This window comes from Scomber scombrus, chromosome 1, assembly GCF_963691925.1.
Source record: "Scomber scombrus chromosome 1, fScoSco1.1, whole genome shotgun sequence".
Taxonomy (NCBI): Eukaryota; Metazoa; Chordata; class Actinopteri; order Scombriformes; family Scombridae; genus Scomber; species Scomber scombrus.
In genome coordinates, this window is record NC_084970.1 from 35788378 (window position 1) to 35816310 (window position 27933).

Below are 27933 nucleotides of genomic sequence, written 5' to 3' on the forward strand. Positions count from 1 at the left end.
TGAAGTAGTTAATGAGCATCATGATGAGCAAATCAATCAGCTCGACTCGCTTTGTCATGGGTTCAAGGTGTTTGCGAATTATTGCTGGATTAAATGAAATAAATACATTTTCTTCAAAGCACTGTATTGTCTGAGTGCTCTTGTATTTGTCCAAGAAAACATTTTGGTTTTGGGTTCATCATCTTTTTAATATTTAACCTCCAGTCATGATCCGACTATCAGATTGTTTTTTAATCCAAAGCAACAAATCAGATGAGTGAAACGGACACATCATGTGAGCAAAAATGAAGAAAAGTTCCATAAGCTTTATTAATCTTTTTTTTTGGAGATGGTAAAGGGGAAAGAAAAGCTCACCTCCAACACAGTATTGCACCAAGTTGAGCCTAATGTCATCAAAAGAAACCAAAACAGCATCTCTTACTCTTAAAAATAGAGGCAGTAGAGAAAATATGCCATCTGAACAGTTTTTTTCAGTAGTTCAACGTTTTTTTTTTTCATAAATAGATTCAGGTTCATTGTTATTGTCCGTCAATCACACCTTTATGTACACAACATTAGGACAACGTACCACAAACTCATCAGTCACCAAGTTTTCTACAAAACCGGATCAATTAACAAGCCGGAAAACGTCTTTTACACTTTTTTCCCCCTCCATTTACTTTGTGGTTAAAATAATTAGATTTAGCTTGTCATTTGACCTCGTTTTTGTGAAAAAATCATCTTTTATCGATCATATTTTTTTCATATTCTACACAATCAAGAGGAAATATACAGTCATCAAACATCAGGCAGAGAGGATAGAAATGCATATATACATAAATACAGTTCATTACAGACACTGTACAGCATACTAATCTGAGGATGCACACTTAAATACAGAAAAATTAAATACAGTTTTGTACTTTCGTAGCCTCCTGCTGTTCTGCAGTACGTTTTCAATGGCACACCATGATACTGGAGGAAGTCTTTAAAATATATTGTCTCCCAGTAACTTTAACACACATGGGAGCAATTATTCAAACTGCCAAGGTAAAAGTACAGACACCTTTGGCTTTACAGTCTGAAGAAGGGAATAAGAGAGGGGGGGTAGTGCTTCTGAGCTTAGGTGAGATGATTATATATATATACACACATTTGGAGTTTCAGTGCATAGTTTTAACTCAGCATCAAGATTATGTGCAAGGTATGAAACCAAGCAGGCAAGAAAAAAAAAAAAAAGCAGCAGCTGGTGCCAACATGGTGGAAGAGGTGATGATGATGATGATGATGATGGTGGTGATTTAAAACAACATTTATACAGTAGTGTTAACCAAGAATGGATATGGCTTTCTTCACCTTCTTCAGGCGTTTTTATATATATATATTATACGTTTTAAATGGAAAGGCTTCGTGTCAGAGGACATTTCTCTACTCGTCTCCTTTTTAATGTTGATCTGAAAACAAATATATAAATTATATAAATCCTACAAACCTGCGATCTTTCAGAAAAACACAAAAAAAGAAGGTGAGTGTTATGCTTTAAGGCTTGATTTAACGTACAATATTTAAAGTAAAAAGTCGCTGTTGGAGATGTAATTGAAGCTTATATTAACAAACCAGTGCACAGTGTGAATATAACTTACTTTGCTGGCAACTTTAGTCAGAACAGGTGAGAACAGAGTGTGTCTCCAAATACCGTAAATGTGCCAGTTTTAGTGTTTTACACACAATGTATTAACTCAAAAAAAACAACAACACATAAATACAGACTTCAGCTTTGAATTTGAACCTTTTAGCCAATCAGTTAGCGCAGTGTTACAAAGCACCGGTGAGGCACATGAGGACAAGCACGTGTAGAGTGAGCAAGTAGGCCAGGAAGAAGTATCGAGAGCGGGCGCGACTCGTCAGCAGCCTGGAGAAGTAAAGGCTCCTCCCTCTGAGCCACCGCCGGCACGCCACCATGCCGCCTTTCACCTGGAGGCACAAACAACACAAACATCAAGATTTCTATTCCAGTATAGCGTAGATGTAGTTTTATTAATAACTATGGGAGATTAAAGCCCCACTCCACTCAAAAATGTTCCTTCAGTTGAATGTTTGAGCTTCTCTGTTCAGTTTCACATTCACCTGCTGGAGAAGGAGAAGTTTCTCTGAGTTCACCTTAAATCTCTTAAAATTTAAAGCGTTTATACCAGGCGGGGACTTAAAACTGCATTCTATCAAAAGGCCACCAGGGGGCGACCGTTTTGTTGTCAAAAGGACTTCCGTCTCTATACAAGTCAATGGAGAATTCACCAACTTCTCACTTGATTTCTAACCTCAGTAAACGTTTTCAAAATGTGTTTATGGTCTCAATCGCTAGTTTAACCTTTGTGTCGTCCTCCTGGGTCAAATTGACCCGGTCTGTTTTGACTGTTCTTTCTATCCTCCTTCCTTCCTTTCCTTCCTTCCTTCCTTCCCTTCCTTCCTTCCTTCCTTCCTCCCTCCTTTTCTTCCTTCCTTCCTTCCATCCTTCCATCTTTCCTTCCTTCCTTCCTTCCCTCTTTCCTTCCTTCCTTCCTTCCTTCCTTCCTTCCTTCCATCATTTCTTCCTTCCTTCCATCATTTCTTCCTTATTTCCTTCCTTGACTCGAGGACAATAGGAGGTTTAAAGCCTTCTTCAATGCAGTATGATGTTCATTTGGGACATTTTGGCCTCCCTGATTTTATATGTGACGATAAAGCAGGGTATGCATTAGGGCGTGGCTACGTCGTGATTGACAGGTTGATTGGTTCACAGGTTCAGGAGGGCGCCTCATGCTCCTCCTGATGCCCATATAAGTAGAATCCTTGTTTTTATTTTTCCCAGCATGCACCTGACATTTTCAAGATGGTGCTGCTCTGATCCAATACTATTGGCTTCCGAGCAGCAGTCCACAAACCAATGGGTGACGTCACGGATGTTACGTCACCCATATACAGTCTATGGTTTATACCTATGATCATGATTTGTGACATCACAGCTACTTTGGAGCCAATCATGGTCCAGTATGAAACTGACACAAATGTGATGTGGAAACTTGAAGCATGCAGTGCACAAACACTGAGAATGGAGAAATGTCGTGTCCAATAGGAACACTTTACAAAAGAACAATACTTACATACTCATAGATTCTGGATTTGTTTAAATAAAGGGAGAAGGAGGAAATGTCATTTCAAGGATTTCTAATTAAGCTTTTCTTCTGCGGGAAAACATCAATTTCTGGTCAATATTTTGTACATTTTATTCAATTCTCCTCTATTGAAATTTAAACCTATAGCAGCTCTTCTCACTTATAATATATTTCCTTCTTTCTTTTTTTATATTATTACCTAATTCTGTTCATTGTTACGCAATACAACACTAAGGAAAATATCTTGTATGTACAAACCTACCTGGCATTAAAGTATTAGAAGTATTTTTGCATGTCCTAAAACATTGTTTAACCCTCCGGTTGTCCTCGAGTCAAGGAAGGGAGGGAGGAAGAAGGAAGGAAAGGAGGGATGCAGGAAAGAAGGACAGAGGAAAGAAGGAAGGGAGGAAGGTAGGGGGGAGGAAAGAAGGAAGGACGGGAGGGAGGGAGAAAGGAAAAGGGGAAGGAGTGAAAGAGGGACAGAGGAAAGAAGGAAGGAATGAAGGCAGGGGGGAGGAAAGAAGGAAGGGAGGAAGGAACGGAAGGAAGGCGGGAGGGAAGGAAAGAAGGAGGGAGGAAGGAAGGAAGGAAAGGAGGGGGAGAAAGGAAGGGAGGAAAGGAAAGAAGGAAGGAAGGAAGGAAAGGGGGGAGGAAGGAAGGAAGGTAAGGAAAGAAGGAAGGGAGGAAGGAAAGGAAGAACGGAGGAAAGAAGGAAGGAGGGAGCGAGGGAGAAAGGAAAAGAGGTAGGGAGGAATGAAGGAAAGAAGGAAGGAAGGAAGAAAAGGGGACGGAGGAAGGAAAGAAGGAAGGGAGGAAAGAGAGAGGAAGGAAAGAAAGAGAGAAGGAAGGAGGGATGGAGGAAGGACAGACGGAAGGAAGGAAGGAAGGGAGGAAAGAAGGAACAATCAAAACAGACGGGGTCAATTTGACCCGGGAGGACGACAGGAAGGTTAATCGATTTCACACACAGATAAATGCAGATTTCACATTTCCAGCTGCTGAGCCTCAATTTTACCACCTGAAATATCAAACTGATGCTGGCAGATTTGATCACCTGTAGATAAATAAAACTGAAAACTTGTGTCTCCTGCTGACCTTTTTAATTTGAGTAAATTAAGTCAAATGAGAAGGTTCTTTAACCTTCATGTCGTCCTCCTGGGTCAAACTGACCCTGTCTGTTTTGACTGTTCCTTCTTTCCTCCCTTCCTTCCTTCCGTCTATCCTTCTTCCCTCCCTCCTTCTCTCTTTCTTTCCTTCCGCTCTTTCCTCCCTTCCTTCTGTCCTTCCTTCCTTCCTCCCTCCTTCTTTCCTTTCCTTCCTCTCTTCCTTCTTTCCTCCCTCCCTCCTTCTCTTTCTTTCCTCCCCCTAGCTTCCTTCCTTCATTCCTCTTTTCCTTTCTCCTTCCCTCCCTCCTTCTCTATCTTTCCTCCCTCCCTCATTCCTTCCTTCTTTCCTCTGTCCTTTCCTTCCTCCCTCCCTCATTTCCTTCCTTCCTTCCTCCCTCTTTTCCTTCCTTCTTCCTCCCTCTTTTCCTTCCTTCTTCCTCCCTCCCTTCCTTCCTTCCTCCCTCTTTTCCTTCATTCTTTCTTCCTTTCTTCCATCCTTCCTTCCTTCCTCCCTCCCTCCCTTCCTTACTTCCTTGACTCGAGGACAACAGGAGGGTTAATATGCAGAAGTGATGAGAAATGTGCAGTGAAAATGTCAGCATCCTCACAAGCTGATGTGGAAAGCACAAGAAAAAAGCAGCAGCATTGTTTTTTATATTGCAGGATAAATAGAAAAAAATGAAACATTATTAATTAATAATCACTTCTACAAGAGAAAAGACTCTGATCATGAGGGTTTATACACAGCTGTGGATGCTGACAGTGTAAACTTCTAAAAAAAAATCCAATAAAGAGCAGATCACAGCTGCTAATGTTAGCATACACTCTGATATAACTACTATTAGCATCCAGGCGCTGCTCCCACACACTAACACAGCTTTTTACTTACATAACCTGCAGCTCCACAAACTCATGTAGTTTAATAATTGATATGCTCCTCTCTGTTGGATTACTACAGCAGGTAGTAAGATGGGTTTTGTTGGAGCAGATACAAACATCTTTTAACCCTTTCCTCGCTTTTCTGCTTCTGTGTTTATAGTTTTGGAGCGGATGCATCACTCCTACTGCAGCTCCATGTTCACTTCCACATCAGGAGGAATCTAATATAAAGCTCGACATCTCTACTCATGAGAGGCTTTTTTAGAAAACAGTCAGATGATTTCCAGTTTGCCTCTCTGGATGAAAAGAGGCTAAATAAAAGAACAAATGAATAAAAAACCAGTGAGTGGACTGTGTACCTTTTGTGTTAGTAGAGGCTGATTTGGGTCGAGACTGAGAGCTTCCCACTCCTCCTCTGTTTCCATCTCGATACTGAAATCCCTCTGACTGTCTCTGGACAGACTGGAGGCAACGCTGCATGAAAAAACCCCCAAAACAATCAGAAAAGTTGGTGAATATACTGTATGTGTGTGTGTGTGTGTGTGAGGAAGAGGGTGTTTGAGAGTGTGTGAATGAGAGAGACAGATAGGTGACTGATTTCGGGTCTCACCTCTTCGCTCGGTCCTCAGCGAGACGCAGAGCCTCCTCAGCTGTCTCCCTCCTCGCTCGCTCATCTGCCAGACTCTGCTCCACCTCGAGCAGCCTGAAGACACACACACACACACACACACACACACACACACACACACACACACACACACACACAATAGTAATATATCTGTGAGCTCGATCAATTCTACAAATTATCTACAAATATCTGCCAGACAGTGTGTACACAGAGCTACACACACAGAGACAGGTGTGTGTGTGTGTGTGTGTGTGTGTGTGTGTGTGTGTGTGTGTGTGTGTGTGTGTGTGTGTGTGTGTGTGTGTCTTCTCACCTTTCTCTCAGCTGACCGGCTTCAGCAGTGTCAGAAATGACAGAGTCGTTGTTTCTCTCCTGGGGGGCTCCGGGTGCAACTTCAGCGTATGGCGAGCCCTGCTGGTGGAGACAAAACATTACAAGTAAATATAGAGATGAAACTTTTTGAGGTTAACCCTCCTGTTGTCCTCGAGTCAAGCAAGGAAGGGAGGAAGAAGAAGGAAGGAAGGGAGGAAGGAAGGAAGGAAGGCAGGGAGGGAGGAGGGAAGGGAGGAAGAAGGAAGGGAGGAAGAAGGAAGGGAGGAAAGGATGGAGGGAGGAAGGAAGGAAGGAAGGAAGGAAGGGAGGAAGGAAGGGAGGAAAGGAAAGAAGGAAGGGAGGAAGGAAAGGAAGGATGGAGGAAATAAGGAAGGAAGGTAGGAGGGAGGGAGGAAAAGAAGGAAGGAGGGAAGGAGGGAGAAAGGAAAAGAGGAAGGGAGAAGGAAAGAAGGAAGGGAGGATGGTAGGGGGAAGAAAGAAATAGAAGGAGGAAGGGAGGACGGGGGGAAGGAAAGGAAGGAAGGAAGGGAGGAAAGAAGGAACAGTCAAAACAGACGGGGTCAATTTGACCTGGGAGGACGACAGGAGGGTTAAATGATTAGAAAGACAACGATGACACAAAAAGATGATGTAGATGTTACTTTTAACTTTCAGGGTTCTTTTATGAAACACATTTCTACATTTTCACATCAAGAACACATTTTCGCATATTATAATAAAGGATTTTTCCACCTTTATTATAATATACCAAACAGAAATGCTGTGTCAAAAGCATTTGAAGTCACATGACAGAAGAAAAGATTAAGATTTCAGAAGCAGCTCAGACTTTTAAGTGCTTTTTCCAACGGATGCACAAACTCAAATTAAAGATTGGAAATGATCTGTAGCCACATTGTAACTATATTAAAATATAGTATATTGAAGTTTATAAGAGGAAAACTAAAAATGTTAAACTACAAGTTGTTCACTAACTGGAAGAATGAAAGGAAACATGCATAGTATCTGAAGTCTGAAAGCAACATGGATATAAAATTCCAATGTCAGAAGTGAAAAAGGGGAACACTCTTGGTCACTGAATGCATCTTTGATCTCAAAAAAGGAGATCCAGGAGGGACTGAAATCTGATTTGAGACACTTGAACTGACTGAAGTATCCACTCTCCACATGAGCAGCACACACACACACACATTATGATGTATTTCTCACCTGAGCCTGGCCTTGGGCTTCCAGCCAGTGGCAGCGGGTCTGAGTGTCCCTCAGGGTATGAGAAACGGCCCTCAGCTGGGCCGCAACCGCACCTTTCTCCTCCACCGTCTGCTGCAGCTGTGAGGAAGAAGATGAGGAAGATATTATAGCGAACAGTACACAGTGATGGAAGAAACCAGTAATCAGATTGTTTTAACCTTCTTGTTGTCCTCCCGGGTCAAATTGACCCCATCTGTTTTGACTGTTACTTCCTTCCTTCCTTCCGTCTGTCAATACTGCCTCCTTCTCTCTTTCTCTCCTTCCTCCCTTCCCTCCCCTCCTTCTTTCCTCCCCCCTACCTTCTTCCGTTCCTTCTTTCCTCTGTTCTTCTTTCCTTCCTTCCTATTTTCCTTTCTCCCTCCCTCTTCCTTCCTTCCTTCGTTCTTTCCTCCCTACCTCTTTTCCTTCCTTCTTCCTTCCTCCCTCTTGTCCTTCCTTCTTCCTTCTTCCTCCCTCCCTTCCTTTCTGTCCTTCCTCCCTCTTGTCCTTCCTTCTTCCTTCCTTCCTCCCTTCCTTCCTTCTTCCTCCCTCCCTCCCTTCCTTCCTTCCTTCCTCCCTCCTTTCCTTCCTTCCTCCCTTCCTTCCTTCCTCCCTCCTTTCCTTCCTTCCTTCCTTCCTTGTTCCTCCCTTCCTCGAGGACAACAGGGGGGTTAATGTGCTGTAATCCAGCTATATGTTTGGAAGCATCAATCTGTATCTACGCTGTTGCTCCATCATCAGTTTCATACCTTGGTGTTGAGCTGTTGGAAATACTGATCTCGCTGTTGGATCTCGTACATGCAGCGCTGCAGGTTTTGGTGAAGATGGATCCTCTCTGCTTCCATCCGCCTCACCGCCTCCTCCAGTCCACTCTGACCTGCAGAAGCAACCGTTTCCTGCAGCGTGCGAACACAGAAACACAGAGTTAAAAATAAGATCAAACACTGAACAAAGGGTCGGTTTTAAATGTGAAAACACTGGAAGATATTTGCTTTTTTAAAATCAGTGTTTCACAGAGAAAAATAAAAATACAATAAAACTTAAAATTAGAACTTAAAATAAGTTAAAATGACATTAATTAAAAGCCAGATTTAATAAATATGTTTTCAGCTGTTGTTTATCCTTTGTGTCGGCCTACCGGGTCAAATTGACCCCGTCTGTTTTGACTGTTTCTTCCCTCCTTCCTTCCTTCCGTCCTTCTTTCCTCCCTTCATTCCTTCCTTCTGTCCTTCTTTCCTTCCTTCCTCCCTCCTTTCCTTCCTTCTTTCTCCATTCTTTCCTCCTTTACTTCCTTCTTCTTCCCTTCCATCCTTCCTTCCTTCTTCCTTCCTTCCTCCCTCCTTTCCATCCTTATTCCTCCCTCCCTCCCTCCTTTCCTTCCTTCCGTCCTTCTTTCCTCCTTTCAATCCTTCCTTCTGTCCTTCTTTCCTTCCTTCCTCCCTCCTTTCCTTCCTTCTTTCTCCATTCTTTCCTCCTTTACTTCCTTCTTCTTCCCTTCCATCCTTCTTCCTTCCTTCCTCCTTTCCATCCTTATTCCTCCCTTCCTCCCTCCTTTCCTTCCTTCTTCCTCCCTCCTTTCCTTCCTTCTTCCTCCCATCTTCCTTCCTTCCTTCTCCATTGCTCCCTTCCTCGAGGACAACAGGAGGGTTAAACATGTTTACAGAGCTCACATCTTCTAGGTTTAGTGGAGTATTTCATAATATTAATATGTTATCGTATAATAATTGAAACATTTTTTATTGTGTAGTATTTGGTTCACATGAATGAAAACAAACGTCTTTCTACCAGTAAACCACCATGCAACAATAAAAACAGTACATTAATAATACTGCAGATCAGATGTGTAAACGTACCTTGACTGTCTGGGTTTCCTTCTTCTCTCCTTCAGACCTGTGAAGCAGAACAATCTTTAACACTAAAAGCCAAAACATTAAACTTCTCATCAAACCTTTAGTATGTTAAGAGTTTAGGGAGTCACACTGAACTACTCGCTGTGGTCCGTTATAAAGTAAATAATAAGTAGTAAATAAGTAATAAAGTTAACCCTCCTGTTGTCCTCGAGCCAAGGAAGGAAGGAAGGAAGGAAGGAAAGATGGAAGGAAGGAAGGAAGGAAGGAAAGATGGAAAGATGGAAGGAAGGAAGGAAAGAACGATGGAAGGAAGGAAGGAAAGATGGAAGGAATGAAGGAAGGAAGGAAGGAAGGGAGGAAGAAGGAAAGATGTAAGGATGGAAGGAAAAATGGAAGGATGGAAGTAAGGAAGGAAGGAAGGAAAGATGGAAGGAAGGAAGGAAGGAAGGAAGGGAGGAAAAAGGAAGGAAGGAATGATGGAAGAGAGGAAGAAGGAAGGAAAGGAGGAAGGGAGGATGGAAGGGAGGAAGAAAGAAGGAAAGGAGGAAGGAGGGAGGGAGGAAGGAAGGAAAGGAGGAAGGAGGGAGGAAAGGAGGAAGGAAGGAAGGAAAGGAGTAAGGAAGGAAGGAAGGAATGAAGGAAGGAAGGAAGGAAGGAAGGAAGGAAGGAAGGAAAGGAGTAAGGAGGGAGGGAGGGAGGAAAGGAGGAAAAAAGGAAGGAAGGAAGGAAAGGAGTAAGGAGGGAGGGAGTAAGGAAGCAAGGGAGGATGGAAGGAAGGATGGGAGTAAGTGAGGAAAGAAGTATGGAAGGAGGATGGAGCAAAGAAAGAGGGAAGGAGGGGAAGAACAAAGGAAACATTTAAGAAAGAGGGAGGAAGGAAGGAAAGAAGGAAAAGTCAAAAGAGATGGGGTGAATTTGACCCGGGAGGACGACAGGAGGGTTAAAAAAACAAAACATGCATACATATTTTCTAATCTTCAGTTTGCTTTTACCTCAGATCTGTTGTTTCTTCCTGGCGGCTTCGGTCTTCTTTTCCAGTTTGCACCATCTGTACTGTTTGTTGTATCTCATCCATCGGCTGCAAACACATAAAAAATAGCAGAGAAAAAGTTCTTAATCACTAAGATACAACAATCTTTCTTTAAAAAACAAAATGCATTAAACACAAAATCTCACATACACCAGGACATATGCATCCCAACATAAAAATACCGTGCAAGTCAAAGCAATGATAAAATAAAACCCAAAAAACCCCAAAGTAACTGGACCCTGCATGCCGTCTACAACATGAAACACCGCAGAGACAGGAGGTGCAAGCAACAGCCAAACTAAAACCACAGCTGATGACTTGACTTACCGGCCCACGTTTCTCATTCTGGACACTTCCTTCTGACTTTTCCACACTCATGGAAGACCCTTGCCTGGACTCAACCACTCTTCTGGCTCCGGCCAACTCATCGACCAGCCTGTCGCGATCGTTTTGGAGGCTTGCCATGGATCTGGAGAACGCCGACAGCTGCCTGTTGTACGAGCCGTTTTCCAAGACGGCTTTCTTCAGCTCCTTTTCCTTTTCCGACAAAGCCTTCGAGAGCTCTTCAAACAGCTTGTTCAGCTCTGCGGGTGCGTCTTTGCTCTCTAAAGCGTTTAATTTATGAACCAGGATGTCCCTCTCTTTAGCTAACATGGCCAAGTCAGAGGTGGCGTCGAGAAGGCTGCGCTCCACCTTGTTGAAAGCTGCCTGAGTCTCTCGGAGTTCTTCGTCGTATCTGTTCCGAAGGACCTTAAAGTCTTCGATGAGCTGGTCTCGGTCGTTCTGCAGAGCGACCATGGCTTTGCACAGGGAATCGTTTTGAGCTCTTATGTCTTTGTTTTGAGTTTTAGCCTCTGATAACTGCTGCTCCATCTCCAGCGTGTCTTTTGCGAGCTCGGCCACCCGTTGATCGGCCGTCTCTCGCTCGCTCCTCATCAGCTCCACCTCGCGCTCGAAGGCATCCAGCTCACTGTTGTATTTATCCTCGGCCTCGGACAGTTTTTTGTCCGTTTCGCTCTCCAGCAGCTGCATTTTTTCCTTGAGCTCGTCAGTTAAGGTTTTCATAGAGAGAACTTTTTGCTGGTGGCCATTACATTCGGCTGCTTTGGCTGCCACAGCTTGCTGCAGGTCACCGATCACTTTGCCTTCATTTGTCGTGGCTCTTTCTTCCAGTTTTGTAGCCTGAGCTTGAAGTTTAGAAATTTCTGCTTTTAAAGTATTGCTTGCCTCTTCTTCCTTTTGGAGCTCTGACCGAGACTCCCTGAGCTGCTTTTCAGCTGCTGCCTTTTGGTTTTCGAGGTTTTTGATCACATCCTGCTGCTTCTTGAGCAACCCCTTCAACTGGTTGTCCTTTAGGAATAAAACTTGATTCAGATCTTCTCTGTAACGAACAAGCTGTGCCCTGAGCATGGCGTTCTCTGAATTGAGGTCATCCATCTGATGTAACAATTTCCTAATTTCATGTTTAAGTCCTCTGGTTGCACCACCTTCCCCGTCCACAGAGCCCTCTTTACCCTTTAGGCCTAACTGGCTTTTTGCTTCAAGTATTCTATATTCTGACATCAGTCGCTCTCTTTCACTCTGTAGAGACACCATTGAGTTCTTGAAGGACTCAATCTTAGCTGCCATCTGCTCCTTTTCCTGGATAGACCTGTTCACTTTAATTTGCAGACTTTTGACCTTTGTCTCGAGCCCTCTCGACTCTTTGTCAGCCTTTTCCCGTTGGTAGTGTGAGGATGTTAACCTGTCCTCGTAAACTGCTACCTGGGAGCGATAGTTAGCCTGGAGTTGTTCCAGATATCCTGACATCTGTCCGTCTTTACATGACAGCAAAGAGGAGATCTCGGCATCTTTGCTCTGGAGGAGTGTTCTCAGTTGCAGAGAAATCCCCTCCTGCTTCTCAAAAACACCCTGAAGTTTGTCGTTTTGAGACTGTAGAAGGAGCAGCTGAGCGTCTGTGTCTGCGTTGACTTTCTCTGTTTGCTGGAGATTAAGCTGCAATTGAGAAATCAAATCTTCTTTGTCAGCAAGCTGTCTGTTGAGTGTGTTTTTATCCTGCTCTACTCTTTCGACCTGAGCATCGAGCTCCTTTACCTGCACAGTCATGAGCTCCACAGTCTCAGCCAGTTCGGCGTTGTTGGCGCTCAGTACAAACAGCTGTCTTTGCTGTGCGGCGGCAGCAACAGAGTATTCATTCAGCGTCCTTTCCAGTCTCGACTTGGTCACCCGTAGTTCATTCACCTCTTTTTCTTTCACTCTCATGTCTTCGAGGAATCTTTTGATCACAAAGCCCTGTTCGAGGAGCTGGTTATCCTTCTCGTGCAATGTTTTCTGGTACAAGTCGTTCCAAATTTTCGTAGCATCTGCTCCGTGAGGAGTCGACGACAGAGCCGACAGCTTTGCTTCAGTCGTGTCAAACGCTCTCTTAAGAGTATTTATCTGTAGATCTTGAGAGTCTATCTGCTGCCTCAGTTCACTCACTTTTTGACTTTCTCTATCTTTTAACTCACTGAGGTCATTGATCTGTTGCTGCAACATAATTTGATTCTCCATATAAGAGTTTATTTGTTTTTCCTCTTTATTTTGCTGTGATAGTGCTTTCTGTACGATCTCATCCGCAGATTTTTTATTTATCTCTGATATTTCCAGAGTCAGCTGGTCTCTTTCACCCTGAACACTCACAATCTTCTCTGTGGCCTCCTGAAGGAGATTCTTGGTCATGATCATCTCAGCTTCAACTTGTTTTCTTTTACCCTCTGAAAGTGAGGTCTTCTCTGAACTTTTCTTCAGTTCCTTCTCCAGGTGTTCACAGGCTGACTGCGTAGTCTTCAGAGAGCTCTCTAAATCTAAAATCACTTCTTGATATTTAATGCAGTTTTGCTGCAGTTGATTGATCTCCTGATGCTTTTCTTTGAGTAGTTCTTGCAGTTCTTTCTTCACATTCTTGGACCCTTCGTTGCCTCTCTGAACCGTCTTGAGTTTCTCCTCAAGCACTTTGACTAATTTGAGCTGCTCCTCCTCCTTTTCTTGGCGAACCTGGTTGCTCATCTCCTTACTTGCTGCCAGCTGAGAGGACAGCTGTGTGTTTTGGGTTTGCAAAGCATTTACAGACTCGGTCAGTTCATCGATTCTTTCAGAGTTTTTGAGAATCACAGTTTCCAAATATTCATTTTCATTCTTCACTTTTTCTGAAATCTCTTGAACGTTTTCAAGCTCCTCTTGCAGAAGAGATTTATCGTCCTCCAGGATTCTAACCTTCTCATTTAGGCTGATAGTCTCTTGGCTGTGCCGGTTAATGATGTCTTTGAGCTCTTTAATGCCATCGTCTTTCTTCCCCAACTGCAATTCATGATCGTTCTGTATCTTCTCGATCCTTTCAGAAAGATTTTGCCTCTCCTTTTGTAACAAATTGTTGATTTCCAATTGAGCACCAAGCTCTGTTTTCTGAGCCTCGATCTGGGCGGTCAGTGAGTTATTCAAACTGAGCGCTTCATCAAGTTTAAGCTGCATGTTGTTTGTGTACGAGTTTGATTCTGAGTGATCCTTTTCTAATGAAGAGCTTGTCTCTTGAAGCTTTTCCATCAGTTGGCCATTTTCAGCCTGTATCTCTGTAAGCTTCTCTCTGAGCTCCTCTGATGATTCCTTAAGTTTGCAAATCTCAGCCTCCAACTGTTGATTTTTATCATTCAGCTCACACATCTCCACTCTGTGGTTTCCATCAATCTCAGTCAGTTCTTTTCTAATTTTCTGATTCTCTTCCTCCAGATCCTCAATCTTATGCCGTTTCTCTTTTGAAAATTTGTGCATCTTCTCTTTAATCCTTTCATTTTCCTCCTCCATGTCTCTTGCCTGTCTCTCCAGATTCTCCATCTCGGTGTCATGTTTGTGTACTTTTCTCAGAGCTTCCTGCCTCTCTCTTTTGGCTCCTTCCAAAAGCTGTCTCATCTTATCCATTTCGCTGCTAACGTTTTCATAGGCTTGTAAAAGAGACTCGTACTCCTGCTTCAGCTCAGAGTGCCTAGACTTCCATTTGGTCAGCTCCTCTGTTTGAGAGTCTTTAAGAGATTCTAGCTGGCAGGAAAAGGCTTGTTTCTGCTGGGTGATGTTTTCTATGGTTAGTTTCAGGCTATCACAGGCTGCAGAAAGGCTGCGGTTGTCATTAAAGACGTGATCGATTTCGGTGCTGAGCTTGCCTTTATCCTCCTTCAAAGACTCCACAAAGCTTTCCAGGTCTGTATTTTGTTGTTTTAATTTCAGAACTGATGATTGCAGATTAGAGTTCTCAGTTTCTTCAGCTTCATATTTGACAGACAGCTTTTCTACGTCGTCTTTGAGTGTTGCATTTTCCTTCAAGAGTTCTTTCCTGGAGACTAAAGCTGCTTGAAGTTTCCTGGTTAGGAGAGTTACTTTGCTTTGGTTGTCCTGACTGTTCGTTTTCGTGCCCTCGTCTCGAGATTTCTGGAGCTCCTCATTCTCTGTTCTCATCTTATCAACGGCTACTTCATGCAGTTTCATTTGCTGCCGTAATTGCTGTTCAAGTGCCGCAATTAGTTCTTCCTTTTCTGAAACTTGAGCCTGAGAAACTAACAATGCATCATCTCTCTCTTTCAGTTTCGCTTCAAAGTCTTCGGCACATTTATAAGTAAAATCGGCCTCGTCTTTGTTAACGCGTTCCTCTTTTATGCAAATTGCAGACATCCTTTCATGATGCTCCTCATCTACTTTCTCAGACTGCTGCAGCTGATTATTCAGTGACGTTAACTCATCTCTCAGTTCGTCAATTAATTTGAGAGCATTTTCTTTTTCTTGCTTTAACAACTCCAAATTCCTTTGTTGTTCAGTGTAACACAGCTGTGCTTTTTCAAGCTCTGTAATCAAACTGTCTTTCTCTTCATTGAGCTGCTGCTTTGTCTCTGCTAATGTTTTCTGGACGGCTGAGATTTGCTCCAAAAGTGCTTTGTTGTCTTCCATCAAAATCTGATACTTTTCTTCATTCACATAAGTTTTTTCTTCAAGTGCAGATTTGGAGGAGACGTTGACCTGCGTCTCCAAAGCTTGCTTCTCCTGTTGGGACGTAAGCTCAGCAGCTTTAATCATTTCCTGGTATTTCTCAACTTCTTCTATTTTTTCTTTTACTTCAGCATGAGCTTTCTCCAAGTTGCTCTCTGCCAGGTGCAATTTTGAGTACAAAGTTTCTGCTCTTTGCTCCATTGCTACAAAAGCCTCGTCTTTACTCGCCATCTCAAGAGACACACTCTCTAATTTGGATTTAACAGTTTCTAGCTCTGTTTGCAAGTTCGATAGAGAGTGGCACTGGCTTTCTTTCTCAGCCAGAGACATCTTCAAATCTTGTAGAGTCGTATCTCTCTCCTCAACAAGCTGCCTCAAAGTGTCCAGCTCATCGAGATAAGACAAAGAGGTCTTACGGAGGTCTTCCAGTTCCCTGACTTTCTCATCAAACTTTAACTGGACAGCGTTTAGCTCATTTGTCTGTTGGCAGTGTTGTTCCAGCAGAGCTTTGTAGTCGTCTTTCAGTTCAGTTAATTCTTGAGTTAATTTCTTTTCGTTTTCTTGAGCTTTCTTCATGGTCTCTTTTCGTGCCAGCAAAGCAGCCTGGGCCTTTTTCTGTAGCATCGCCTTTTCTTGCTTCACCTGTGCGAGCTGGTTCTCTAAATCATCAGCAGCAGCAGCAGCAGTGGAAGATTTGTCCGTTGACTCATCTTTATATGTCTTGATTTCAGTTTGAAGCTCCTCTAATTTCTGCATCATGCTGTTTCTGTCTCGCTCACAGGCATCTTCTCTCTCTGCAACACTGGTCTGCAGCTGTTTGATCAGGTTGTTTTTCTCACTGAGTGTTTGAACCGTTTCCGACAAAGACGCCTCTTTCTCATTTAGCGTTGCTTCTAAAATGTGTTTTTCTGAGTCAAACTGCTCAACGAGTCTTTCGATTTCTGTTTTGTGTCCAAGAATCTCTCCCTCCTTCTCAAGGATTTTCTTTTCGAAAACAGAGACATTTTCTTTGTAAAGTTGTTCTGAGACTTGAGCTTCGTTTGTTATTTCCTGTAATTTAGTCTGTAAAAGTGACACCTCGGTTTTAAAGCTCACACCCTCCTCCTTCTGGTTTTCATATTTTTCAATTTTTTTCATAAGATCCTTTCTTAGAATGAGAGCAGCATGAAGCTTCTTCTTGATCACATCTTTTTCTTTAGATACTCTGGCTAGGTCACCTTTTAGTTCATCATTTTCCTTTTTCAGCTCGAGTTTCTCTGAATTCTTGATTTCCATTTCACTTTGAGAGCATGAAACACGTTCTTCTAGTTGCTGAGAAATCTCTTCAAGCCTCTTCACGGAGCATTGATGTGCTTTCTCTGTGCCTTCTAATTTTGCCATTAGAGAGGTTATTTCCTCATTAAGTTTCACTCTTTCATTCGAGGCGGACTCCATGACTTGGGCGACGGATGCATCTTTATCCCTTAACTGCTGACTAAGTCCTGCAAGTAGCTCCTTCTGTTGACTTATTTGAATGCTCATGCAGCTGATTTGCTCGTCCTTTGCTTGCAGCTCATTGTGTAAAGAAGAGTGTTTGACAGCAGTATCTTTCACTTGCTCTGCTTCAGCACTGAGCCGAGCCTGTAAATGCTCCACCGTCTCTTGAAGGAAAGTAATCTCTTGACCCCTCTCCGAATTACTCCTCTCTCCTTCATTAAGTGTATTCTGCGCTTTTTGTAATTGCGCTGCAGTCTTATCCAACTCAGTTTTCAAAGCATCTATTTCAGACTGATGACGCTCCTCTACTTGGTTTATCATGTGCTCTAAATAGGCTTTTTCATCATTTAAAGCAGCTGATCTCTCACACATGGAATCTTTATCAGAACCAATTTTTCTCGCTACCAGTTTTTCTAACTCATGTTCCACGGCTTTTAGAGCCTGTTGCAAATGAATGTTCTCGTTGTCCTTTTCCTGGACAGACGCTAACACCTTTTCCAGTTGAATCCTGGATGTCGACGCCTCCAACTCTTTCGCGCTGAGTTGATCAGACCCCTTCCTAATTGCCGTAGAAGCCTCGGCTAGTTTCTCCTGAAATCTGTCCAAGTCTTGTTTCAAAGCATTAACTTTAGCATCTTTAGATTTCATTTCATTTTCAACACTTTTCAACTGTTCTGCAAGTAGATTCTTATCCTGTTTTTCTCTATCCAGAACTAACAGCCACTCTTGCTCAGAGTCCTGCAGAATTTGCTCTACCTTTTGAATGCTGTCTTTTAATAGAGAAAGTTCTTCATCTTTGGCACTAACCTTTGCTTGAAGGCTCTCCTTCTCAGACACCATTTTCTCCACGTGTTCGTTCATGCTGCTGGACTGCTGCTCCTGCGAAGCCCAAATTTGATGGTGCCTTCTTTCCAGCTCTTCTTTCTGTGAAAGAAGCTTTCTAATTTCATCTTGCAAATGTGCGTTTTCCTTACTGACCGCACTGTGACGCCTCTGTTGCTCCTCCTTTGACAAACTAATCTCCTCATTTAGTCTCTTATTTTGCTCTTCTAGTTTCTGCATTTCTGAAACCAGCTGCGTTGTGTGTTTGGCTTGGGTTGTGTACTGACTGTTAATTGCATGGAGAGCCATTTCTCTCTGTTCCAGGTTTTCGGTCAGTGCATTAATCTGAGCCACCACTTGAAGATGTTGTGATTTCAGTCTCTCTATTTCCACGGTCAGCAGTGACACACTTGCTTTATGAGATGTGAAAGCCTCATCCTTTTCCTTTGAAAGACTGGAGTTCAAGTCTTGTGTTTCATCTAGTTTGTGTTGGATTGCTGATAACTCATTTCTCAGTGTTTCTACAGTGGACGTTGCTGTTTGATGTCCGCTGTTGGTATCATCCAACAACTTCTGAAGGTTGGACACCTCATCAGTACTTTGGGACAGCTGCTTTCTTACGTCTTGCAACTCTTCTAAGTTACATGCATATTTCTCTTGAAGGTTGTTGAAGGCACTTTGTGTTTCTTCTGTCGACTTTTTAAGGTTTCCAGAGTCTGTGGACATCATCTGAATTTGACTCTGTAGCTGAGACACCAACTCTGTGCTTTCCATGAACTGAGTTTTGAAGAGCAACGCCTCGTCTACTCTTCTCTGCATGTCATGAAGAGACTTTGATTGGTCTAGAAGAGCTGCCTCTTTTTCTTCTAAAACCTTTTTAAGATCTGCTGTTTCAGATATCTGCACTTGGAGGCTGTTGTTAAGCTTTGCAACAGATTCTTCCAGGTGTAAAATCTGTTCTTTCAAAGTGACGCACTCTTCCTCTTTGACTTGTAGGTTTGATTTGAGACTCTCAGCCACAGAAAAAGACTGATTTTGACTTTCGAGACTTGACTGTTCTTTTTGCTCTAAAGTATTTTTCAGCATGGATGACTCTGAAGTAAGACTCTCAACTTGACTTCTGAATTTACAAACTGAATCTTCGAGCTCTGAAACCTGCGCTCTTAAACCGACACTGTCATCTGTTTTCTGTTTCAGCTGCTGCTCCTGCTCAGCGACCTTGCTGTTGAGTTGCTGGATGAAAGTGTTTTGCTGTTTCAGGGAATCATCTTTTCCTTGCGTGGTCATACTAAGCCTCTCCCTCTCTAACCCTACTGTTTGGAGCTGACTGTCCCTCTCAAAGACTGCTGCTTTAAGATGTGTGACTTCTTCATGAGCACTGGACAGCTTGGTCACTTTTTTCTGTAGTTCAGATTTTAACCTAGTATTTTGCTCTTTCATTGCTTGAATGCTATCTTTACAATCAATTACCTCCGCTTTCCTCTGGTCCACCTCCTGTAGCAGCTGACTATTTTCTGCTGTGACTTTCTGCACAGTGGCCTTTAAGTCGGTAATTTCAACCTCCATCTTTGCAGCGTTCTCGTTCATGGCACCAAGCTGAGTGCTGAGTGAAAGCACGGATTCATTTCGTTTATTCAGCTCATCTTTATGGTTTTGAAACTCACTTGTTACTTCTATTAAGGTATTATCTTTTTGCTGTATCTGCTGTTTAGCCTCTAAGCACTGTTGCCTGAGTGACTCTACCTCAGTCTGTATCTGTGACAGGAGATCCTTGTGTTGCATGACTTCATTTTGATAAACACTACACTCCTCTGCTTTCTGCTGAAGCATTGTGTCTTTCTCCATCAGCCCTGACTTGAGGACAGACCCTTGCTCCTGAAGCATAGATATCGTGTCCTGAAGCTGCAGCATTTGGTTGTGCTGGGCCTCCAACTGAGAACTTTTCTCTGATGCTGTTTGTTCTTTCTCATTCAATGATGTGTCGAGTTGACTAACCTGCATTTTTAGACCGTCAGCTTGTTCCAGTAAACTCTGAAGTTGCTCTTCTCTCTCCCTCAGTGTTTTTGACAGATGAGTACATTCATTTGTTTTCTCAAGCAAACCTGCAGAGTTCGACATTTCGCTTTCCTTGAGGATCTTTTTTAATTCATTTGTTTCAACAGTAAGCTCCTCCCTTTCCTTCGACAGGCTGTTAATTATTTTCTGATTATCTGCAATATGAATTTCAAGCCCAGAACTTCTTTCTTGGAGTGAACTCCTCTCAGCGGTGAGTTCAGAAACAGATTTGATGTTTTGTGCCAGCTCCTCTTGTAGTCTCTGATTATCTTCTGTCAGACAGGTAATCTTCACACTAAAATTAGCGTTCTCTTCTCGAGTCATTTTAAGCTGTCCATCAAGCTCAGATACGACCTGTGTTTGCTGGGCAAGCTCCTTTTCTCTGGATTCACAAGCTGCACGAAGTTGACGGTTTTCTTCGGCTACTGTCTGAATTTGGCTCTTTAAGCTCGTCAGCTCTGTATGTCTTTGCTCTGCTTCAGATTCAAACTTCCTTGCACTTTCCTCCATCACACGGATTTGGTCGCCCAGAGACTTAATAGTATTGTTCGTATCATTCAGTTCATCTTTGTGATTTTGGCACTGCTGGGTCACATTTTTCAACATTTCTCCTCGCTCTTCGAGCTGCTGGCAAAGCTGTGAGCGTTCTCCGTTAAGCGATTCGGCTTCAGCACGTAGTTTGCTCAGTTCATTCTGCAAACTGTTGCACTCTTCCTGTTTCTCTTGCAGCGTTGTATCCTTATCCATCAACCCAGACTTCAGAGCGCCTTCCTGTTCCCGAAGCAAAGACAACGTTTCTTCAAGCTGCATTTGCTGATTTTGTTGAGCCTGTATTTGTGCTTGGAGATGAGAGGCGGTCTGCTCTTTTTCTGTCATGTCACGCTGCAGCTGGTCTACCTTTGACGTCAAGTTTTGCACTTGTTCTTGCACTTGCGCCGCCGTCTCCTCCTTCTCTCTGAGTAACTGGTTGAGATGAGTACATTCATTGGTTTTTTCCAGCAGGACCTCTGAGTTTGAGTTTGTGCTTTGCTCAAGAACTCTATTCAACTCATTACTCTGAGCAGTCAAATTCTCTTTATCTCTCTGCAGCCCTTCGATGATTGTGTTGTTTTGTGTGAGCTGTGTTTCAAGTGTGGATATTTTAGCTTGTAAAGAATCTTTCTCAACTGTAACTTCTGAAATGTCTTTTACTCTTTCAGATACTTCCAGTTCAAGTCTCTCCTTCTCCTTTGTGAGAGAATCTAATTGCTTCTCCAGATTGCCGTTTACTTCAAGAGAAGATGAAACCTTTTCATTGAGTTGCTTCACATTCTGCGTCTGTTGCTTGAGCTCCTTGGTCAATCCTTGATGCTTTTCTTGCAGCTGCTGTTTCTCAGCCTTCATGTTTTTTAATAGCGTCTTGACTTTGGAGAAGTTTTCAGTTTTGATCTGAAGTTCTTTGCTCAACTTCTGCTTTTCTGATTCCTGGACTTGCAGCTCGGTGTTGAATTTCTTCCTTTCATCCTCGGCTTGTTTATCAGTTGCTTTCAGTTGGTTTTCCAGTGACTCAATGGTTTCCAGTTTTTCCTGCATCTCTTTTTTAATATTTTCCTCACTCTGTACTTGCTCCTTTAACTGTTTGGACAACGTCTCCACATCACTGTTATATTTCTCCACTTGAGCTAAAAGTTTATTCTGTTCATCCTTTAAAGATTTGACTTCTTCTTCATACGTCTGCTCTTTATCATTAAGCTGTTTCTCTTTGTTGGTATCTTTGTCTTTGAGCTGTAAAATGACTCCTTCTGACTCCTGCAGCTTCTGGGTGGATGAAGTCAGCTGTTCCTTTAGTGAAGTGATGTGCGTTTCACATTCAGACAGGTGATTACGATGGCTCACAGTCTGTTTCTGGATCTCTCCCCGAAGGTCCTGAATAATCTTCTTGTCCTCTTCGGTCTGCTTTATGAGATGTTCCACCTCAGCCACTTTAGACTCCATCTCCTCTTTGGTGTTGACTACTTCCATCTCAGTATCCTTGAGTCTCCCAACCAGCTCTGTGATTTTGCTATTCAGAGACTGCTGGTCTGAACTCTGTGAGTCTCTGATAACCATGGCCTCCCGCTCTGCTTTACTCAGCGCATTTTCTACTTGAACCAGGTGCTCCTCTTTGAGTTTGAGCTCCTGTTTCAGCACTGTGACCTGCTCCGCGTACTCCGCCATGTGACCAGTCAGATATGAGATCTCCTTGTCCTTTTCCAACAGGTAATCTTTAAGACTGTCGATTTCCCGCTCGCGGCTTTGAAGATCATGAATGAGTTGGGCTCGTTCTTCCAGGCTGGCTGTGTTTAGTTTGTCCAGATCTTCGTTTGTCTGATCGAGGTCAGTTTGTAAAGTTTCTATGGTGGTTTCCTGTTTTTGGGTCTGCAAATGAGATAAAATTAAGCAGAGTGAGTATAAATCAAGCCATGTAAGATTACCCTGTAGTGCATTGTGAAACCTTTCTGAAAATACAAAGATTGATGTTTTATTTCATTAAACACACCTTCTCCTTCAGCACACTGAGCTTCTGCGTGAGGTCAGCGACTTCAGTTTTTAACTCAGAGCGTTGTTTCTCTGAGCTGCTGTATTTCGTTGAAACTTCCTCGAGCTGAAAGGAAGAAAAAAAACAAATAATGAAAACTGACAAACATCGAACAAATCCTGATAAAAACACACAAAAAATGGAGACAATCTCTTACTGTGTGCTCTGCCTGAAGAAGTTTGTCAGACACTTCTTTGTACTGAGTCTCTTTTGCACTCAGAGATTCTCGCAGGCTGCTGATGAGCTCAAGTTTCTCAGATGTCTTGGCTAACGTGTTCTCCTTCTCGATGAGTGAGCTCTCCAGACACTCCTGTGTGTCACTCAGCCTGAAAATAAGAAAAAGAAGAAAATCATAACAGCAAATACCAAGCTGCTATTGTCACTAGTAATGAGATGAATGATACTGACAGACACTATGAAAACGATGTTGTATTGTGACTTTAAAGTCTATTATACATGAGGAATGCACTTGTTTTACAGTGCATATATGTCACTGAAATGTTGCTGTTCATCTACAGTGCTGAACCTGTGATCCAGGGATAATGAGTATAATATTCTACACATCAAAGGGGTTTTAATACTGTAATCTGCTTACTAAAAGTCGGATAAATGGGACTAAAATGACAATTAAACTATGCTGAAACAGGAAATCATTGAAAAAGGAATGAGCCACTGTGACAGGAATAACACTGAAATGATGAGAAATATGTTTAGCATCGCCAAAAAGTGATGACTGAAGCAATATCTGACAGACACCCGACTTTGCAGTTTCTGTTTTATTTAACCGATGGAGACAGAGTCGGTGATGTCAAAGACTCAGACAGCCAAGACATAACGTCAGCTTTGTTCAGCTGCTGACGCTCGATGAATGTTTGGGATTTGCATGCAGGTATTTTAAGGAGTTGTACAGATAATGAGCTGTTTTCATCATGACAGGGCAGCAATGAAGAGATACTGCTTGTGACTTGTTTGCATCTTTTCTGCTACATTCATTTGCATCTGACTGTTTGGAAATTCAGCTTAACCCTCCTGTTTTCTTCCCATTGACTGTTTAACTTTTGTTCTGTTTATAAAGTATAAAGGTAAAAATTATCACCCAATTCTGTGTTAGACCTTTTTTGAGCCAACTTCATTCCAACTTACTACCACAAGTTTTACACATAGTTTTGGAAATTATGATCAATAGGCCTCATTTAAATCAAATTATACCTCATTTTTGAGTTAATACCCATTGTCATCCTGGGTCAAAGGGACCAATTATGAGGCATAATTGAGGCATGAGCTGAAGAGCGGAGAGGTTTTGTAGAATAAGAAGCAAAAACCGACTCTGCAGCTGAATTAATTTGATGAAATTGACCAGAATAAGTAATAAAGCAAAGTACCATCAAGTTTTTAACATTATGGCTTTGCACTTAGTAGAAAACTATGCTGCATATCTTAATATAAAACAGGTAACTTATAACTTAATAGAGAGAACGTCAATGTGATTAGAAATAGTAAAACAAAGTCTTGCTGTGAATTCGTATCTTACCCTCTGAGCTGCTCGTTCAGACTGCTGACCAGCAGCTGATGCTTCTCTGCATCTCTGCTCTGTTGGTTTCGGAGGCTGGCGAGTTGGCTCTGGAGTTTCTCTGACTCATTCTGCAGCAACAACAACAAAAACAAGATCAATAACTTTTAAAATTATTAAAGAAAACCCGGATAAAGAAAAACTCTCACTGCACACAGACGTGGATGACAGCAGACCCGCTGGAGAACAGGAAATACTTGTTGTTATTATAATTATCAGTATAAGAAAAGTGCTATTATTAGATATCAATACTATAAAATGTCAATGAACTTTGATTTTCACTATTTATGACAAAGTTCATCGGTGAAGAGTAATTCACACCCAGTGAGTCTGCCACAGAACGTTGCACTAACTTAAAATAAACTATTAAAAAAAGAAGCACAAAGTGTCCGGGATTAAACACGCACTCCACACCATTAGCCGTCACCGCCAGAGGTGCTCTCTAGCGCACACAGACATGAGAGACCCAACACACCTGAGAGACCCAATATGGCTGCTCATCTTCATCTACATCAAACGTCACCTGTGTTAGAAGGGTTTGTTACAAAATCCCAGTCCTCATTGGGGGGGGGAATCATGCAAACACTCAGCGTTTACTCATCAGCAGGTCAGTTACATTTTTTACAGCGTTAGCATAAGATTAAGGCTGCTCAATTAATCGAAATTTGATCGTGATTACGATTTTGGGGCCAAACGATCTCAAAACTAATAACGATTTTTTTGTAATTTACCGTTGTGCAACGTTGTATAGAAACAGTCTGCAAAAAGGAGTTCCGGTCCTCTGAAATGATGCCAACGCTGAAGTAACTTAAAACTGCATTCTATCAAAAGGCCACCAGGGGGCGACCGTTTTAGTGTCAAAAGGACTTCCGTCTCTATACAAGTCAATGGAGAATTCACCAACTTCTCACTTGATTTCTAACCTCAGTAAACGTTTTCAAAATGTGTTTATGGTCTCAATCGCTAGTTTAAAGCCTTCTTCAATGCAGTATGATGTTCATTTGGGACATTTTGGCCTCCCTGATTTTATATGTGACGATAAAGCAGGGTATGCATTAGGTCGTGGCTACGTCGTGATTGACAGGTTGATTGGTTCACAGGTTCAGGAGGGCGCCTCATGCTCCTCCTGATGCCCATATAAGTAGAATCCCTGTTTTTTGTCACGGATGTTACGTCCATTTCTTATATACTATGGTTTTAACTGTAAATAAAAGTGCACATTTTCCAGCCTGCGTCAGACGATGCTGAGTTTACTGACTAATTATTAAAAACCAGGATGTGTTGTGTGAACTGTCATCATCTTAACTCGCTCGGCAAACACTAATATCTCCGCACATTTTCTGCTATGTGTTGCGTTAAGCGGCAGATAAAAGGCTGCTGCTTGGAAAGAAAATTAATTAAGCTGAATGGACGAGAAATGTCCAATAAATGCAGCATGTTTCTAAAGTTAAAAAAAAAAATCGTTATAATAGTCGTGATTTCAATTTTGACCCAAATAATCATGATAATGATATTTTTTCCATAATCGAGCAGCCCTACATAAGATCATGTTTAACCCAGCGGCTATGTGGTAGTGTGTCAGGTTGGGTGTGTGTGCGTGTGTGTGTGTGTGTGTGCAGGATGACGTTACCTGCAGCGCCTCGATGCGAGCTTGCAGCTGCAGCCGGTCTTCCAGGTCTTGACAACGCTCCTCCAGACTCAGGATCTGCTCCTGTAGTTGGTTCCTCTCGAGCTCCAGCTCCTCCACCACAGAACGCAAACCATCTGAAATCATCAGGAAGGAGGGAGGAAGGAAGGGAGGAAGAAGGAAGGACAGAAGGGAGGAGGGAGGGAGGAAGGCAGGACAGGTGTTAAAGATGTCAACTGACTTAAAATATATAAAAGATAAACACGGAGAAGAGGAGGGGAATTTCATCTATACTCTAAATAACTCACATAATAGATTCAGCTTATCGGACATGTCCATAGCAGTGATTTACACTGATGCATGAATAATTTAATCAGTGGATCATCAGTTATGTCAGAGTCTTCATTATATTTCTGATTAAAAGGCTGCAGTGGCTCAAAGGGAACAGTGATTTTTTGGAATTTAGGATATTTCAATGTAGTAGGGCTGTCACTTTTTATTCTAAAGTTTAACTATCGTTCAATGTGGGAAAAAATGTAATATTCGATGTGTCTGAATAAAAGATGAAAGGTGTGTAAGTGTAACAGACTATAGAACAAACTACCTTTATATATCAGAGAAGCAGTTCATTAAATATCTTTAAAAGAAAGCTAAAAACATATCTCTTTACTTTAGCCTTTAATTAGCTTTATATTATTTTTATTTAATTAGCTATCCTTCGTCTTCACACTGATGCACTACCGAACTTCTTTAGGAATCTTGTATTTTACTTTATTTTATATATTCTATTTATTCCATGTTTTAGATACTTTTACTACGGACTATTTTAAAATTACTACTTTTTTGTGTTCTTTTTTTTTTAAACATTGCTTACTGCTCCTTTTCAGCCCTTTTAATGCGTCTGTTTCTTCTTTCCTCCCTTCCTTCCTTACTTCCTTCCATCTGTCCTTCTTCCCTCCCTCGTTCTCTCTTTGTTTCCTTCCTCTCTTCTTTCTTTCCTCCCCCTAGCTTCCTTCCTTCCTTCCTTCCTCCCTTCCTCTTTTCCCACCCTCCTTCTCTCTTTCTTTCCACCCTCCTTCCTTCCTTCGTTCCTTCCTCCCTCTCTCCTTTCCTTCTTTCCTCCCTCCCTCCTTTCCTTCCTTCTTCCTCCATTCCTTCCTTACTGTCTTTTCCTTCCTTCTTCCTCCCTTCCTTCCTTCCTCTTTTCCTTCCTTCCTCCCTCCTTCTTCCTCCCTCTTTTCCTTCCTTCTTCCTCCCTTCCTCCCTCCCTCCTTTTTCTTCCTTCTTCCTCCCTCCTTTCCTACCTTCCTCCATCTTCCTTCCTTCTTCCTCCCTTCCTTCCTCCCTCCTTTCCTTCCTTCTTCCTCCCTTCCTTTTTTCCTCTTTTCCTTCCTTCTTTCTCCCTTCCTCCCTCTCTTCCTTCCTTCCTCCCTACCTTTCTTCCCTCTTTTCCTTCCTTCTTCCTCCCTTCCTTCCTTCTTCCTCTCTTCCTTCCTTCCTTCCTTCCTCCCTCCCTCCCTTCCTTGCTTGACTCGAGGACAACAGGAGGGTTAAATTAATTAAAACTAATCACCAGTCAGTTCTGATGATTCAGAGTTTGATTATAATAAAAAGTGACAACCTTACTGTTTACCCAACCAGGCAGAATTCAGGTAAACATCCTAATTTATTCCTTATTAATTATGAGAATTAACTACTAACAAGATATTCTACTTGCAGAAGAATTATACAAAGTGTGAAATACAAGTTTATCTGCACAAATCAAAAATCACATCAGTCATTTTCCCAATTGAAACACAAACCCCCAATTTTAATCTTCATTTTTGTGTATATTTGAGGTTTTTTTTAATAACTACTGATGTGTTTTTTGACAAGCAGCACGTTATATTATATATAACACAAGACAGGATGAGAGGAAATAAAAGAAAAAGAAGCAGAACATGCAAACAATGGGAGAAACCAAACAACAACACTTACCACAGATGAGGAGTTTATCTTGCCACCTACATTTATACAATCTCACAAAAATTCAGTGCATTCGGTGGAACCATCCCAACAAATACTAGCCAGCTCAACCAGCATGCACGTGTCCAAAGAAACATATAATACAACTGATGGAAATGCAAAAAACCAACGTATGAATGTCTCACTCACACTGGGATTACACCAGTTGTCCCAAAGTTAATAAATAGGGGATTATTAGATTAAATTCAGTTTGCAACATCGGCTTCTGAAGGCAAACTGAACCAATCTAATCCCTTTTAGTAGGTTGTATAAAACCCAATGAACCAATATAGAGATCCCACATCTTACATTCACAATATTGGCAGGTTAGATGGAACAAAACGGACAAATAAACCAACCAACAGCCACAATCCAAAACTCAAGTTTGGAGGTGTTACGGTGAAAACCACAAAAAAATATCAAACCCAAAAGACAACTTCAGTCTCCCAAAGTAATGTGCAGATGACTGTGTGCATGCCGGTGTAAACTGTCCAGCGGGTCTCACACCTGTGTCAGGAGTACTGTACTCGGGCCACCAACCTCCCATGTTCTCGCCTTCCATCGGGGTCGTGCTCTCCGAGGCGCTGCGAGGGTCCTGGAAGGAGGCCTGCGCGTCAAACTCAAAGTCCTC

The 27933-nt window shown here is 42.3% G+C and overlaps 1 protein-coding gene across 3 annotated transcripts; it reads right to left on the reverse strand.

Moving 5' to 3' along the window:
• Window positions 1-291: 291 nt before the first annotated feature.
• Window positions 292-27933, reverse strand: si:ch211-220f16.2 (golgin subfamily B member 1; the record flags this gene model as incomplete). 3 transcript variants are annotated; one of them, XM_062415661.1, is given in 15 exon segments in its annotated part: window positions 292-1953; window positions 5476-5590; window positions 5727-5819; window positions 6058-6155; window positions 7284-7400; window positions 8051-8197; window positions 9155-9191; window positions 10144-10229; window positions 10509-14462; window positions 14505-21941; window positions 22063-22167; window positions 22259-22427; window positions 23633-23742; window positions 25302-25435; window positions 27810-27933. In XM_062415661.1, coding segments are annotated over 15 exon segments (12885 nt in total), but the record flags the coding sequence as incomplete, so codon positions are not given.